General features: G+C 42.6%; 1 protein-coding gene across 1 annotated transcript; it reads left to right on the forward strand.

Moving 5' to 3' along the window:
• Positions 1–516: 516 nt before the first annotated feature.
• klhdc8a (kelch domain containing 8A) lies at positions 517–16,290 on the forward strand. The gene is made up of 7 exons (XM_036530322.1): positions 517–844; positions 1,693–1,744; positions 11,141–11,652; positions 12,007–12,171; positions 12,694–12,912; positions 14,487–14,588; positions 15,402–16,290. Exons 3-7 carry the CDS (start codon positions 11,277–11,279, stop codon positions 15,602–15,604), a joined length of 1,065 nt encoding a protein of 354 aa, XP_036386215.1. The 5' UTR covers positions 517–844; positions 1,693–1,744; positions 11,141–11,276; the 3' UTR covers positions 15,605–16,290.
• The last annotated feature ends 687 nt before the right edge of the window (positions 16,291–16,977 follow it).

Below are 16,977 nucleotides of genomic sequence, written 5' to 3' on the forward strand. Positions count from 1 at the left end.
TGCATCTCCCGGATCAGCGAGATTTACTTTGGCTCTAGCGTGTACAGAAAAGCACAATGCGACATGTTCCCTGCGTACGCATAACCAGGATTAAAGAATGGATGTGCTTGTGCTATTAATATTTTATAACCCATACGTGGGTTAAGGCAAAACTGCCGTCAAATCATTTCGTCCTCAAACGCATAGCTCCTGCGTTTTGCGAGGATCTTGTCATCAGGAAAATGCATTGTATTATTTATGTGTCTCCAAATAGCCCTGTCGCGAATTTATGTATAAAGAATTCACTGTAAAACTACATGTAGCTCATAAAGTGTACCAAGGGACCCGCGTTCTTTTAAATAACAACCTAGCTTTGTTGGAAGTTCATAGGACTGAAAGTAAAGCCTAACTATTTTAACTCAAATTGTTAACCCGTGAAATTCCACTGAACACTTCTTTATTATTATTGTCAGTCTAGCTGTGTCTATGATATTTAGGTTACGAAAACAGCACTTGATCCCACTCAGTGTCTTTAAAATCTGCCCGTACGACTGAGAAGTACGAGGGAAGAGGCGTCATGAATGTTTGAAAACTGACCCAGATAAAACCGAAAACGACACTAATATCGGTCAGTTCAGTGTGACATCGTCTGTGGATAAATCCGCCGGCAGTATTCTTGATCACTGCATCTGTAGCCTGACTGTAGCTAAGGTATCGGGCTAGGAAGGGAGTGCCTATTGCACGAGTGGGTTTTTTCTTTTTTTTTTTCTGCACACTGATCACTCGGTGCCGTTTCGAGCTACAGACGGACACGCGCTTTGCTGGTGCTCCACGCTATCGTTAATAAGAGTGTCTCAAGCGAAAAGTAAGTGAACGCATTTAATAAATACATCAGTTCTTAAATTCTGTTGATGCTCGTGCTGCGTCTGCCGCCTGTTTACTTTACGTTGTTTCAGCGAAGGTTGCGTGTTGTCCTGTTTTTAATTGTTAACAGTGAAACGCCGTTGTATTAATTTCGCCAATATTAACAAAATGCGGTGTGGCTCGTATTCGGAAATAAATACAGTACAGTTAATTACAGTTTTAGGGCTTTCTGTGTTGTAATTCGTGCAGCATTTAGTTTGGAGACACACAATGTTGTTCTTTCCGACAATCCCTAGAAATCTGAGGGATGTATATTCTTCAACTTAGGAAACATATCTATGCGTCCAGTTGAGTGTAAAACCTTCTAATATACAGTCTTCTAATTATCATTGACAGAATTGGCAACATATTCTCTTGTTATTTGTGATAACGACAACAACTACAATAGATATACTACACAATGTAGTATATATTTTTACAGTTAACAGAAAACAAGGCATAGCAAAAAAAAGAAAGAAATTGTTACACTCAGTAACTAGGAGAATTTTTCTGGAATACTTTTTGGCCGCAATAGCAATGATTGTTACTATGGTGTCATATTATGCGATTTAAACAAATGAAAGGTCATCTGTTTAGTATTCTGCCTGACTAACCTTCAGCACACACGCGCCTATTCCACAGAGATGAATATCTTGTATGATTTACTCTGTGCATAGAATGTGAAATGACACTGTTTTTCATAACTTGCTTTCTGTGGTTATTTTCAGACCATAAATACTGTTTTATCTGGACCTGTTCGTTCTTAGATCAAATCCTTTCCTCATACTGTTTTTTTCTTCTTTTTTCAAGATCAGTGGGTATCCAGAATTGTAAACAAAAGAACATCACCACCCTGTACAAGGTAGAGTTTTCTCAATAACGAGGACGCTGTAAGATACTCAGACCTACTGCTTATGAATGGAGACACCTAAGAGTATAGGTATTTAACCCATTTTGCACAGCAATGGAAAACAAGTTGTAGGAGAACAAAACAATAGAAAAATCGAGGCAAATTTGGTAAAATCATGAGTCATGCACAACAGAAAATTGTGTGATTTTGTTGTTTGTGCTGCTCTTCTCACCAGTATCCTCCCATCCTGTTTTTATGTCATTGTTTCTCTGTAACTCTATCTTTCAAGGCCCACCAGGCTCTCCTCTGGTCCACAGTTTGACTGCTTGCATCCATTTTTAACCACATTGTTGGTCTTAATTATGGCATTATCTGATGTAGACCATCTTACGCCCGCCTGGTGCCAGATCCAGGGTTGCTATGGAAATGACTGTGCAAATAGATTTGCCAGTAACCGAACAATTAACATTGCAAAGGAGAAACGCAGAGCATGGCGTGGGAGAGGGAAGCGGTTACATGTCGTGACAAAGGGTTTGACTCCCATTAAAGTGGGGTAGGTTACAACAGCGTCATGGGAATAGGAATCAAGGATCAATTTAGGGGAAGTAGATCTGGCTTGAGCTCTGCTCTGCTGACCACAGGGGCAGAAGCTTGCATCATCTGTGGAATTTTGCTGTTCTGCTTCACTGTGTGATTTACCACAGCGAGGACCCATCGGATCTATGAATAATGCCTGAAAATCCACTGAATAAGTTGGCGAGGTTCCAGTAGCAATTGTGAACGTTCAGACGTTCAAAGCCTCCACCGGACAGTTAGGACTGAAACCAGCCAGAATCCTGACTCTGTGGTTCTGAGTGCTGTTGTGCTGTCTCTTCTGTTGGGCTGCATGGCAGCTGTGGAGTGCAGAACCGTGTTGCATCAGTGCTGTAATGAGGCTGGTGCTGACAAACTGGTACGAGCGCCGTGGGTGTGGTTGCCATGTCCACTGTCAGGTGCAGCCAATCTGGTGAGGGGTAGTTATTCATTTAAAAAAATATTCTTGCCAGCATATCAGTAAAAATCAGAAAGCCAAATACAGTGCACTCCAATAATGAGAATTACATACAGTAAAAATCAACCTTTTTTAAAGAACAAGTTATAAAGTTGTGCAGTTCAACTCAGAAAGACCCTTTCTGCTGATGAAAAGCCCAGTGAAAGGAATTCTACAAGCCAGTCCATTATTTTCATTTTATTAAAGGGTTATATAGTAATACTGTACATTCAAATACTTTTTTTCCATGTGTAAAGAATTTAGTTAAGGGCATTTTCAATAAAATAATAATAATTTTTAAAAATTTGCTACATAATTTCCATTTAATGCATTTGTTTGTGCTTCTGCTTTTAAGAATCAATTACCTGTAAGAATCAAATCATCCAGAGTATTTTGTCTTTGATTTATGATCTAACTGACCTGTTAAAATAATAGCTCATTGCTTGTTAGATTGTTAAAGTAGCTCTAAAATGTGCCTACTGTAAATGCTTACTGTAGACACCAACATTAACTCTCACTTTCAATATTTAAATTATCTCCACCTGCAGTTGTGATAAGTAAGCACTTTCTATATATCTAGAACTATTAAGCAATTACTGTAGCAGACCATACAGTAAATGGCTATGTTATGATTCCAGTGAACCATGAGCTCTTGTGTTAGCTGCATGAAAGATGAATACTTTACACCATCAGTAGCCTAAGAGCAGGTGTTCATCGAAGAATAATTCTTCGAAAATGTCATGTACCATGGGGTAGCCTGCCATCTTGTTAATGAAGTTTTATACCTGTCGGTCTGCCCTGACTAGGCCCCGATGGCCCCGATTGGTGGGAGCAGCTCTGTGAAAGGAAGGGCAAAAGAAGCAGGAACCCCCGGTCAGCTTTTCTGTTTGTGGTACATGGCTGCAGTTTTAGTTCTCCAAAAAGTGACTTACGTTCCTTTAGTAGACAATGGGCTCATTTGTCATCGTAAGGCTTTTTTTTTGTTTATCTGTTGAATGATCTACTTGACTCTACCTGTTCTGGATTATGAGTGGATTATACTTTTTATAACGATAATTCATATTTTTAAAACACCATCAGCACCAGTAAGAATGGTTGTGCATGTTGTTCTGTTTTTATATTGTTGTATAACTATTAAAAATCATTAGCAGTGGTAGCTTTGCGCTTACCAATTCTGATATAAGATGCTTCTTTCAGTTTTTGTAAGGTTTAACACTGCCTAGAGTATATAGGCACCCTTTGAGATGTAATATCATTATATCGATCTTGTAAGAAAAGGGCAAATAATATTGCAGAAGAGGAAAAAGGTGTGAATTGGGCAGACTGGAAGGTAGAATTTGAACTGTCTCCTCTGCGAAAACGAACATGTGAGAGGTAGTCAGTTTACTTTGTCGCACTTTGGCACCGTCTGAGGAATCAAAGGCCCCTAATGACCAAATTTCTGAAGCCTATTTTAGCCATAATATGTGACTGCCTCCACCACTGCAGCACATTGCAGACACTCCCTTTGTATATGACGTGTAGCAGGATTTTGATCCACAGCACACGTTGCTCCTCTTCCCCGCCCTGCTTGCGGCTGTCACACATCCCTAAGCTTGACAGTGAAGATGTCTCAGAGGAAGAGGGAAGAACACATCAGGGGATGGCTAACACACCAGCCTCACTCCCCGGAAGAGCCTCTTCCATCAAAACGGCGGCAACCATAGCCATGCTTTCACATACAGTATAGCTCCATGCCTAGCTTTCTGCCACAGAATGCATACATTCCTGCATCTCATCTTCGGGTGATGTTTGGATCTTCCCTCTCCTTAAATGTGCCTCTTTTGGGATAGAACAAAAGACTGACTTCCAACCCACAAACAACACATCTCTTGCCCTTCTGTGTCTGTGAATTCGGATGGCGATATTGATGTCTGCACCTCCTGCATATCAGGAATGCTTAGACCCCTCTCAAAGTTCCTTTCCACTGAGGGATAAACACAGAATATAAACCCAGACATGAATGCATTTTCCCTTTACCCAGCCAGCCTAAAAAAGTGAAGAGTGCTGTTTGCCAAAAATTCTGACAGGTCCCACTTTTCCGGCGCCATTAGAAATACACAGGGATATTTCAAACAGATCTTAAAATATCCTTGTTCCCTCAGAAGAAAACCTTGCCATCACAGGAAATTGAAACCCATATTGAATCTAACTGCAATATGTTTTGGTCTTAACCTGTAATATTAAAACTGAGTCAGCTTTGCATTGCTTACACAACATTGAATTATTATTATTATTTTTTTAAATATTGATGGCAGCAGCAATTGCTTCGTTTCCTTAACTAGAGATAAGGACACAGAATGTTGTGGTTAGTTTGAATCTAGGTCTGAGATGGAACACCCAGACCACCCTTTGTCCTAGCACCCAAAATGTCACACACCCCATCCCTCTGACCCTATTAGGATTCTGAACTTGTGAACCATTCCTGCTGTGGATCCTCAATCTGTAATTCTGTTACTGTTGAGAGGTTCTGTCCAATTTACTCCCGCCCTCAAGGTCAGTGATCAGTGGTATTTGGCTACCCTGTAATGGAAGGCTCATATCCTTGTTCTTTGAATGCCTCAATGCCTTCGACAGACACAGCTCCATGCTAGTTAAGTGGTCTGGCTGTGATGAGCTTTCCTTCATTTTGTGCACTTGGGTCTGAATTTAGCTCTGACCACATACTCTATCATGCCAAAGCGGGGATATCAGAGGATTTCTCAAAACAGGGGTTTTGAATCAACAATAAAAGCTCATTTATATATTCACAGTCAGAGAGGATCTCCCTTCACTACACCTGCATGTACTTCAGCTGATTAAATTAGCACAAGGGTCAAGGAAAGCAAAGCACCATGTGTTTAATTGCTGTGAACATTATGCTTATTTTGGCAAAAATGAATGCGGTATTTATGAAGTCTTTGGCAGAGACATGAAATTCACACTAACAAGTGGACATTTTAACTTATAATAATACACTGTTAAATAATGCTGTGAACATCATTGTCCTACCAATATCATGCAGTGCCAATACATAAAATCAGTCTGCATTTGTAACCACAGTAAATATGGATATATTCAAAAGGAAGAGTATTTTTTATACAGTCTTTATAAGAGTCTTTTTTCAATAGTGGTGGGTTGGGTAGGGAGGATGTCTCCCCGTGGACATCAATCACAAATGTCATTGTTCTATGGGATGAATTATAGGCTGGGGTATAAGTTACATGTGAATACTTACACCCTCCCTGCACTAGACCATGTGTCCCTCAGTGCTGCTCTCAATGATAGGAAATCCAGATGGATGATTGATAGGTGATCCAAAAATGGCACAGTTAAGTGAATCTGGCATTTACGTATGTGGGCTACATTCTATTACTGTTAATGTACTCAAATTTCTAAAAGAGACAAGTCACATTTAAAACCTTTTTGATGTAAATGTTAAATTTCCAAAAAGCTGAGGCTGAAGGACCATGCGGGAACCGTGCATTAAAAAGTTACCACGTCCATCAAAAAATATTAAGCCTGCTGCACACTCAGTTCAGGCACGCTGCATGTATTCATTGTGTACAGGCCAGAGGAGGAGCTGAGTAGTCTACAAGTGCTGTCTGTATGTAGAAATGCATCTGTTGAAATGTGTAAATGTACAAACAGGTTCCCCCATGCACCATTTGGTGGCAGTAATCAAAAAATAAGTACTATATCTGGAAGGGAAAGCTCATCCCAGTTCATGTGTCGATAAAAATAAGGGAAAGTAGATTTATAAGCAGTACTCATAGTGATAGGTATGGATTCCGATGGAAATGTGGGTGAGTTTGTCAATAGCTAGTGTGGATTCTCATGGAGGTATTGATGAATTTGTAAGTAGCTAGTGTGGATTCTGATGGAAATGAGGGTGAGTTTGTCAGAAGCTAGTGTGGATTCTGATGGGCATATGGCTGAATTTTTGTGGTTTTCTTCTGTAGCCATTATGAATCTAAAATCTGAATCTGCCTTCTTCCTACAGTTAAAATGTTCTTCCCATGGTCCCATGAAACATCTGCCCCCCAGTGTATGTGGAGGACAACCTATCTTTGAAGGATCTAGAAAGACATGTTAGAATTTCGGTCATGTTTGAAGAGCTAGGCGTTCTGACATCCCAAGAGCACTGTGATGTCAGAAAACGCAAGCACAGCAACCCCAGCTTTACAATGATCTGGTTCATGGCACACTGTGTTTATGACATTTATAAAAATGGCACCATCAAGTTGTTTCATCATGCAAAATGTAGATTTAAGATGACAGAGAGTCTGAGAAGTAAGAATGAGAGTTAGAAAGTGTTGAGTTAAAAAGTCTGAAAAAGCTTGATTTGTTCCCATTGGGGGTCTTTGTTTTTAGGTTGTTGTGTTGTCTGTCTTATTTTAGTTCATTGTTTTCTTTCAGTGAACCCGTGGGAGGAAGTTTTATTCATTTTTATCCTTTGTGTGTTCATGTTGTCTTCCTCGCCTCTTCAAATTCTGGTCCAAAGACTGATTTGCATCTTGCAATTTGTGTCCTATCTGTACTGTTATATAGTGTTTCTTAATATTAAGTAAGTACACTGTATATTAAGTAAGTAAATTGTGTATTTTAAATATACTTTTTGTCCCATATTTATGTTACCTTTTTGTGAAAAATTTCCAGTGCAAGCTGAGGAATGTCACTGCTGGTTTAAATATTCCTTCTGATTGATCTACATTGAATATGTAGCAGGCTTTAGATCATAACCTGTTAAATGTGCGGGGAGCGGACAGACCATCGACTTGAAGTGGCTGGAGCTTGTATTTATAATGGAGTACAATTGTCATGCTCCTGTCTATCACACTGATGTGGTGGGCTAGGCGACTTGGAATGAATTCCAATCATCATATGAAGCAGCGTGCGCCTGCAGCGAAACGCATCAACCTCGTGTGTACGAATGCATTGAACAGAAGGTTTGAATTTGGCCCTAAGTTATTCAAAAGGAAAAAAAGAGACTTTCTGAAGTAATTAAAAAGTTTGAAAGGGATGCGCACTGATTGTAAATAACTTGACTCCTGTGTGCGCGTGTAAGCCTGCTGTTGCTCTCAAGCTGTTGAGGCAGTTAATTAAAAATACGAAGAGGTGAAGCAAATCAGTTACAGATTGTAATTAATGCGGTTTACAGGCATGCCAGGAGAAAGCAATCTTATTTCGTTAACAAGGGGCTGCCCGCCTGGGTCACCGCTGTGAGTAAAGCGACGATTTTCAATCCATTATTAAAACTAAGCGAGATGAAACGTAGGAATCTGCTCCGCGCATCAGAAGACGGTGTCATTGTTTCCATGGCAACCCACCCCTGCACATTGAAGTTGCGGTTTTAAAAAGAAAGAAATGGAGAAAAAAAAGGTTCTTAAGAAGCGGTTCTTTGCCTTGTGCGTTCTTTCATGTTTCTGTTTCATTGGGCCTGAAAGAATTTGCGGCTTACCGTTAAATGAAGGAGTAAAATAGTACAGTAATGTCGAGAAGGAGACAGACAAATGCCAGGCAACAGTAATGGGCATCAAATCTACCAAAAAAACAACACAAAATGTATTTTTTGCCAGCTGACATTGATAGACGTTTGCAGCATTTCATTGGAAACAAAGCTCTTTTTGTGACCATACGCAGTTTTAACCATTTTTTTAACCATTTTTCTTTACGCTGAAATGACCATAACCTGGACGATGATCTCCTCCTAATGAAAATATACTGTGTTTATAAATATATGCTGGTTTCAGTGACATTATATTGATTTTGGTATGTCAGGGATCACATGCGGTTGTTTGCTCAGATTAACTGGGTCTGAGGTGATTTGTAATCCATCATTCTCGCGGTTTTGTCAATAAAGCCGATCCTTGCAGCAAGCCGTCGCGGAGAACAGCGTAAAGTGGCAGCCGTGGCTGGAACAATACAGCTGTAGCCTTGAGCAAGAGCACAGTGCTCGCAGTAACTTCCTCTGCTTCAGTAGCCACATCCTGCCAATTAAACATGTAACATTCAGTCTGTGTAAGTAATCATGGATAGGACAGTCTGCGAGGCAAACAGCCAAACGGAGAAATGAAATACTGTGGAAGAATAAAGACATGAAAGGTTTTCCCGGATTAGAAGATTTACACACCTATCCTTTTCTTTTCCAAGGTTATGCTTCCATACTCAAGCGTAACTCACCTCCCCGTATTTGGGTAGATTTATTCCAGTGTATGTTGTGTTGCGCTTAGCCTATGTATCAAAGCCTGTATACACTAGTTATCACAACATTGTGTGACACATGTTTGAATATGGTCAGCATGTCCTGGGTTTACAATCTTTCAGGCAACTCTATCAGATGCACCTTATTTGCTTTCTTTGGATAAGACCGTCTGCTAAATGACAAAATGTAAATGTGTCGCTGAGGGGTCTCTGAGGACCAATGAGAATCGGCGTATACATATCCAAATCAGTCTGAGGCCGTGAGAGTTAGAACTGTAAATTAGAGAGACTAGTTCATTTACAGCTTGATTGATTTTGATTAAGCACTTGCCGGTTCCAAGGGTCCCCCATGTACTTAGCATGCTCCTCTCAATCACAAAAGCCCAGAGCGCTGGGCCTCCAACGAGCCAATCAAATTATATTACATTACAGCTAGATAATTGTGACCTTCGGTACAAAAAGCCTAAGTCATTCACTCAGCATGAGGTAGAAATCAATCCTCATTTGACAAACACATTTGCATTATTTGCCATGAGGAGGCTGGCGAGCCCACTGGGGAATAATCTAACGATGTAAAAGCTCAGTCATTCCGGCTGGTGTTTTGAGAAGGGTATTGCTTTACGTGCACCAATCGAACGCTATGAAATTTGCAGCAGCCTTACGTGCTCCGGTTAGGGGACCCGTCTTCACTCAGCGAGAGATATCATTGCTTTGATTACCTCTGCACAGCGTGGGTCGCCCGGGCAAGGAAGCTCTATTTACCCAAGGTGCACCTTGGCCAGCGCGCACCGTTTGAGCGCGTTGGGGTGAGACGGGCGAGCGAGTGCAGAGAGAGAGTGCAAGGGAGAGGAAAAGGACGGTTGCCTGGTTACCGATGGATACTTAGCTCTGGAACAGGGCTCCACTTCAAGCTAATTGTGTACACAGCCAGGGAAGGACATGGCAAAACAGCCGTGCAAAATCAATTCCATCAAGCGCCAGAGAGTTTTCGCCCTTTCCCTCGACGTGCCAGGCGGAAGATTGATGGAGGCAGAAAATGAAAAAATGAGTGTCATCGGCTGTCTCAGGTGGTTCATCAATCCATGCAATCTACCCATTTATATCCACTCAATGAAACACGGACCTATATATGCTTTTACTGGGGGGGGGGAGGTTACCCTGTAAAAAATGCATAGAAATTTCACGTTTTTTCCCCTCAACACAAAATCAGTAGCACCAGAGGAGCCCCGAGGAACTGTATAAGCCGAAGAGCTGACACACTCCACAGAGCCAGGGGAGGGTGAGAAATGGCCTGATAGGATTACAGGAGTATCGCGGTGGAGTTCCTGTCCATTGTGTGTATGAAATGTAGTTCTCAGCCTGTTTCCCACAGCGGAACACAAAAGAGGCACGTGCGCTACATTACTCACGGTAAACTAGCGTGTGAAGAGTAGCAAACCAGTGTTTTTATGAACATGATCAATACAGGTCGCCCCCAAATTGCAACAATCTGCATTCACGAGAGTACAAATTCTACCCTTAATATTCGTGTTCCAGGAACTTCTGGTTTCAGTGTGTGAAAATATCAGTAAGACCCATTTTCCAATTCAGATTCTAAAAGTCCTTAGGCATATAAATATAGGCATTTAGATGCTCATGCATTAAAGACACTGTTGTCTTTGACATTTGGCCTTGAAGATTTTTTTTTTTTACATGAGGTTTATGATTATTGTTATTGTCATTTTAGTCATGCATGCCTCAGGGCAAGGACATGAAAAGGGAAAGTAGGGCAAAAGTTTGGCTGTTGTGATTGGATCATTACTCCAAAAGCTATCCTATCAGTGGTAAGCAGCACTGTGATGATGACCTAGGATGACATGGAGGGACAAATTAAAATAAGGTGACATCTTCCAGACTAAGAAGTGTACTGTGTCTCTGTCTCCTGGGCAGGCTATGTCAAATGACTGCACAACTTTGTGCTGATTGCATTGCAGGCTGGTAAACCCTGATACATAACCATCCTTAAAACAGTAATTTGCTGACATGACCATGTGCATGAACACGCACTGAAGATTCATTCTTCTTTCAAAAAGCCATCATACCAGAACCTGTCCACTGAGATTGTGGATTCTCACTAGAGGGGTTTTCTGGTTGAAATAGCCTCTCTTCCTTTCCAGGACCCTCACAGAGAAAAGGACAGACAGCAGACCTGGCCCTGGGAGAGAAGCCCTCACTCTGGGCCTGCCTGGAAGTGACCCCCCCTTCTCTCTGATGCGGAGCTGGTCCCGGTGAGGACCGCGAGGCCCGGGAGGAATGACGGTGCCGTCGGCTCAGGAGTTCCACTGGCAGAGCCTGGCGCGGCTCTCCAGCGGGCGCGTCTACCACTCCCTGGCGGAGGCCGGGGGACAGCTGTACACCATCGGGGGGTGCGACGAGACGGGCCGGCCCATCAGCGCGCTGGAGCTCTACTCCCCTGAGGTGGATCAGTGGGTCACCCTGCCCCCGATGCCCACCCCCAGGGCCGGTGCAGCCGTGGCAGTCCTGGGGAAGCAGCTGCTAGTGGTGGGGGGCGTTGGGAAGGACCAGCGCCCCCTGAAGGCTGTGGAGATGTACAACACAGAGGAGGGAAAGTGGAGGAAGAGGAGTTCACTCAGAGAGGCTGCCATGGGCATCTCTATCATGGTGAAAGGTCAGTCTGTCCATCACATGTGTTGGGATTAACTAGGATCAGTATGCTTGGATATATGTAGCCACTGCAAACTTTTATTCTTGTTTTGTCATAATATGCATGCACATAATGTACAATGAATCATCTAGTATCACTTTATCATCAAAGTTACTATAATAATAATAATAAGTAGACTATTAATATTTCTCATTCTGTTGTGTACTATTGTCTGATGGTATTATTGTAATATTATTAGCATTAGTATTAATTGTATACTTAGTAGCATAAACTACAATGCACAGTATTCTGTTTATAATCATCCTTCTTGTTCAACTGCCAACACAGGGGTGTCCCTTTATTGTTCCCTCTCTGTAGATGGCAGGGCGCTTGCGGTGGGCGGCATGGGGGCAGACCTTCTCCCCAGGAGTGTTCTGCAGCAGTATGATCCCCGCAAGGACATGTGGGCCCTGCTTCCGCCCATGCCGACGCCCCGTTACGACACCAGCGCCTGTCTCCTGGGCTCCAAGATCTATGTGGCAGGTGAGGCTATGGTGTGGGTCCTTATGCTGGCGGTTTTATAATAGTATGAGTAACTCCCGAATGGGATTTGGGCTGGCAGAGTTTTAAAGGGCATTAAAGACTATTCTCTGAATAATTAGCAGTAGATTTCCCTACGGCGGAAATGTGGCTGGTTTCAGTAACGCAGAAGCTCGTGCTTATTTAATTAAATCAATTAGATGTTTGATGACACAACAGAATTCTTGTTTGATTGAGCAAAATACCTCACTGGTGTTTTTCAGACACCAGAGAAGGAAGTGTTTCCCATGAAACCCTCTGGGTTAAGACCCTCAAGGAACAGGGTTATGACAAGCAGCATATAACCCTTGGTTCTTGATAGGCTGATGCATGCAGTGAATACCTTGAATATCAACAACCAGCCACTTGGTTGGGTTTCTAGTTTCTCAAAAAAACACCCTTGGTGCCTTCTAAACAATGTCAGGTCAAATCCTGGTGGATTCTTTGGATTATCATCATTTGGGTGTGTGTGTGTGTACATTCTAGGTGGGCGCCAGTGCAAGCACTCTGTCAAAACCTTTGAGGTCTTTGACATAGACAGCCGCTCCTGGACAGTACTTCCCAGCTTGCCTTGCAAGAGGTCGTATTCAGGTGTAACATGGGATTGCACAGGGCGTCTCCACTGGCTTGGTGGCCTCCGGCAAGGGGGCCTCCACCAACGTTCCAAATTCACTAAGAATGTCAACATCTTCGACCCCCATCAAGGTGAGTGCTGACTTTCTCCAGCAGGGGGAGCTCCCCTGTGCAGAACTTTTGTGTTTCTTGGCAACTGCCTAAATGATACTGACAGCTTTTGTCAATTTATCAAAAGTTACACATGATGGTTGTACTGTGACCATTTTTGCTTATCTTCACTTCAGTAAAAAGAAAGGGTGTTGCATAAATTTTGACAAGATATAAAATCTAAACAACATAAATTATTTTCCTTTAATCCTTCACTTTGCTCAGATTCCATCAATTTCCTATACACCTCGGCAATGTGCAGGATTATACCTTTTCAGGGCCAGAGCTGATGACTGAACAAAGACAGTTTTTCCAAACATGCTTTGATGATCCAGGACATTTCTCATAATGGTGGTCAGATTTGATTTCCAGGTTTGTTGTGGGCGCGTGTCAGTTTTCCACCCGAAAGTTGCCTGGCATGAATGTTATTTCTGATAGAGGGCCATGACTGGAACAAAACCTCACGTCTCTCAGCAGACCGGGCTCCAGCTGGGTCCGGGAGATAGGAGGCTGGAGGACGAGGATCCCTCCTGCCATCAGACACTCCGCCACAGCTCCGCCAGTCGAGTTTTAACCGGAGTTAGAAACTGAATCGCCTGAGGGTGGATTTAAAACGCCTCCATCTGTTTGCCGTAACCGCGTCATCTGGCGCTATCCCTCCCCGTTTCTTCGAGCATGTTTGCCCGTCGCGGGTTGCCAGGCCCCCAGAAAACAGCGCCGCCCGTCAGGGAGACGGAACATGCTGTTCCTAGGCGTGCGTTTCGATCGCTCCCCACCCCCCCCCCCGCGCTAATTAAACAGCGGTGATATCAGACCGTTAAAACGGGCTCCTCATATCCTCTTCAAACTGAGGAGCGGATTCAGAGGCTCTGGCAACACCTTGGCACGTTTGAACAATATGTCAAATTAATCTCGTTCTCTGGGAGGAAAGGAAGAAAACAAAGCTCTCAAGCAATTAAAGTGTTCCCCCTCAGTGGTTCCGTAAGAAATCATCCTAATTTTCATTGGGTTAGGCCGAGCGGCAGCCTGCCGCCCGTCTCTCGGAAAGAAATTATAACCCCAGGCTCTGAAAAGTCCATTCGATAAAGTGTTTTGAATAAACAAACATCCGGGAGCAGAATGTAAGCTGTACGGGTTACGAGCCTAACTTCACATTAGCGTCGGAGCTCCGAATGCAATACCGACAATTAAATATCTAGCTCTTATTGCTTTTTACAGTCGAAGTCAAGAACATGCCACAGATTAAAATTGACCAAGCGATTGCATTATATAAGTGTTGAATCCTTCGAGCGGATTCGCGTGGAATTAATCAAGGAAGCGCGGCTTGCCAATCACGTGCGGAGGTTATTAAACCGGCGAGAAAGTAATCGCTCCTCTCCGCCTCCCACTCACAGGCGGCTCGCCTTCGTAAATGCGGAGATAATGCAGGTGCGGCGGAGAGAGAGATTCAAGGACGGGGAGACGAAACGAGGGAGGTGAGCCGGTCGCTCCCATCGTTTCCGCCCCCACAGCTTGTCGACATCACTGTTCTCTCCCCCCCTGCTGTTCTCCCCCAGGGGCGTGGCTGAAGTCAGAGGACACGGTTGCCATGAAGACCAAGCGGGCGGACTTTGCGTGCGCCTTCCTGCGTGGGAGGGTCATCGTGGCTGGAGGCCTAGGTGAGAGATCTTCCAGATGTACTTTTCCCCCCATTCCAGTCGGCTTCCCTAATCCCAAAACACAACCGATCAATGAAGTCTAACAAACAGACAAACAAACAATATACAGACCTCCTACGAGTTCTTTCTAGAGATTTCCTAGAAACCTGACATTTCAGTAGTAGGAATCAATCTTTTTTTTTTCTCTGATTGTAAACAGAGGTTACAAATGCTGTGCCATGACCATGAACTCTCGGAATAAACCAAAGTTTGATTTTGTCACTGAATGGCTTTGCTTGTAAATATAAGGACAGAATGTCGATATTCTTTTAAGTAGTAGGATCAGGGATGAGTTCAGTAAGCAGTGTCTCACAGTGGTCCTCGTGGGAGGTGAGTTCCATCGCTGGATTAAAACTTCTGCATGACTTGTAACTATGATCGTCACCTCTCATCGACATTGTTTCATTATTCATCATTTGGTTGCCGGACTCAAATCAATCAAAACTATATTTGTTATAGGGCATTTTTATATTTGAGTGATAAACTGTTGATTACAATGCATGCAACAGGGAACTGAATAAACTACAAAATTGCATCTGTTATTGAAAATATGGAAGATCATTCCCTAGTCCGAGGAAAGACAGTCCTGGGGAACTGGAATGTTAACAAACAGTGGAATGATATGAACTAGCCATCAGTGTATTGCATCAGATCAAGTCCAGAGACTGTTGTCTGTAGGGATGGTAGAGTGGGCTACAATCTCTCTCTGCATGAGGTAACTTTGAGGCCAACCATTTGAATACAGCAATCAGAGCTCTGTGTCTGTTTGTGCAGGTAACCAGCCGTCTGTAATGGACTCTGTGGAGGCCTTTCACCCGGATAAGAGGAAGTGGGAGAGACTTGCTCCCATGGGCACGCCCCGTTGCTCAGCCCCCAGTATTGTAATCCGAGACCGCCTCCTTGTGGTGGGAGGGGTCAACCAAATCCCCAGCTCTGCCCATGAGATTTTATATGTGAAGGAGGAGGAGATTCTTTAGTCTCACCCAGTGGTCTTCCAGCATTAACCTGAGGGACTTCTTACCTGATTACCTTACGTGAAATTTCTGTTTGTATTTACATGCACAAGAACATGTAAGTGCACTGATGGATGTCACAACAGCAGTGCCATTGGTGTTCTTATCTATTTAATTTACTTAATGGAAGGAAGAAAGTGAAGACAATAATCACCCAGTGTAAAAACTAGCAATGAGATTCTCTCTCCTACTCCATGTAACATACAAGACTGCTAGATTGGTTCAAACAAAGGCACAGTGCTTATTTTTCTGTGCCCGTATGTTTTACTTACACAAGCATATACAGTAGATCTAAAGGCACCAAGCCGTTGTTTCAGTATCAAAAAAATCAAAATGCTCACAAGATTTTCGGTATGCGCATGTGTAGCCAAAACTAGCCTTATGTCACTTTAACAATATCTTAACATGGAGATAACCATGAGTAAACAAAGAATTAAAATCCACATTCAGATGTGTGAGATTGTCAGGTCTCTGCATGAAACATAATCCCAATTCATGAGTCTGACACTCAACATGTGTAATGTGTCTGCACACACTTACACAGGTAGACACAATGGGAGAGTGAACTCGTACGGTGAGAATCAGTGCAATGCCATGTATACACATGCAAACAAGTTAGAAGGGCCAGCTAGCCATAATTGTCAATATAATAGTGCCATTTATTTTGTATGAATATAAGATAGCTCTTTCAGAAGAACTGAAGAGTAATTTTTAGAACAGTTTGTAGGTCTGATTTGTAGCATTTCCAAGGCATGCGTAGTTTTTTGCCATTTAGAAACTGTTACATGGTGTACTTAGTTTTTACAATAGATAGGAACTTCACATGCATTCAGGTAAAGTTTCACATGAAGCAATGTTTACATTTTAGTGTAGTCATAGTACACAGAGTACTTTATGCAATTAACAGTAGAACTGTGTGCACTTTGTAAAGGTGACTTCAGAATTGTGTTTGTTGATGCCAAATACCTCAGCCGTCAGTCTGTCATTAATTTCCATATTTAGTTATCTACTATATTATGTAATGTTATTACCATAAGTAATATTAATAACATTCATTGTTTACTGTTTCTGTATTTGTTATTTATAATAGTAATAAATAGGTATTTGATTTACACCTCACTGGTTCAGCGTATGAATATACTGAATAATTATTGTGTTGATTGCTTTTTCTGTCCCACAGGCACGTTTGAATATTCCCATTGTTTGTCTTTTTATGCGCTCGTGCTTGCCTCTCCACTGTTTCCACCATCCACCAATAGTCTGGAGCCGCCATTGGCTGCCAAAGTCAATCGCACAGCCAATTGCCAGTCACGCCGCGGAGCTCTGAGTTGCACCTG

The sequence above is a fragment of the Megalops cyprinoides genome, chromosome 6, assembly GCF_013368585.1.
Source record: "Megalops cyprinoides isolate fMegCyp1 chromosome 6, fMegCyp1.pri, whole genome shotgun sequence".
NCBI lineage: Eukaryota > Metazoa > Chordata > Actinopteri > Elopiformes > Megalopidae > Megalops > Megalops cyprinoides.

Coding starts and splice junctions, on each gene's coding strand:
- klhdc8a (XM_036530322.1), top strand. CDS start 11,277: ATGACGGTGCCGTCGGCTCAGGAGTTCCACTGGCAGAGCCTGGCGCGG. Junction 12,172..12,693: donor CTCCAAGATCTATGTGGCAG/GTGAGGCTATGG, acceptor TGTACATTCTAG/GTGGGCGCCAGTGCAAGCAC. Junction 14,589..15,401: donor CATCGTGGCTGGAGGCCTAG/GTGAGAGATCTT, acceptor CTGTTTGTGCAG/GTAACCAGCCGTCTGTAATG.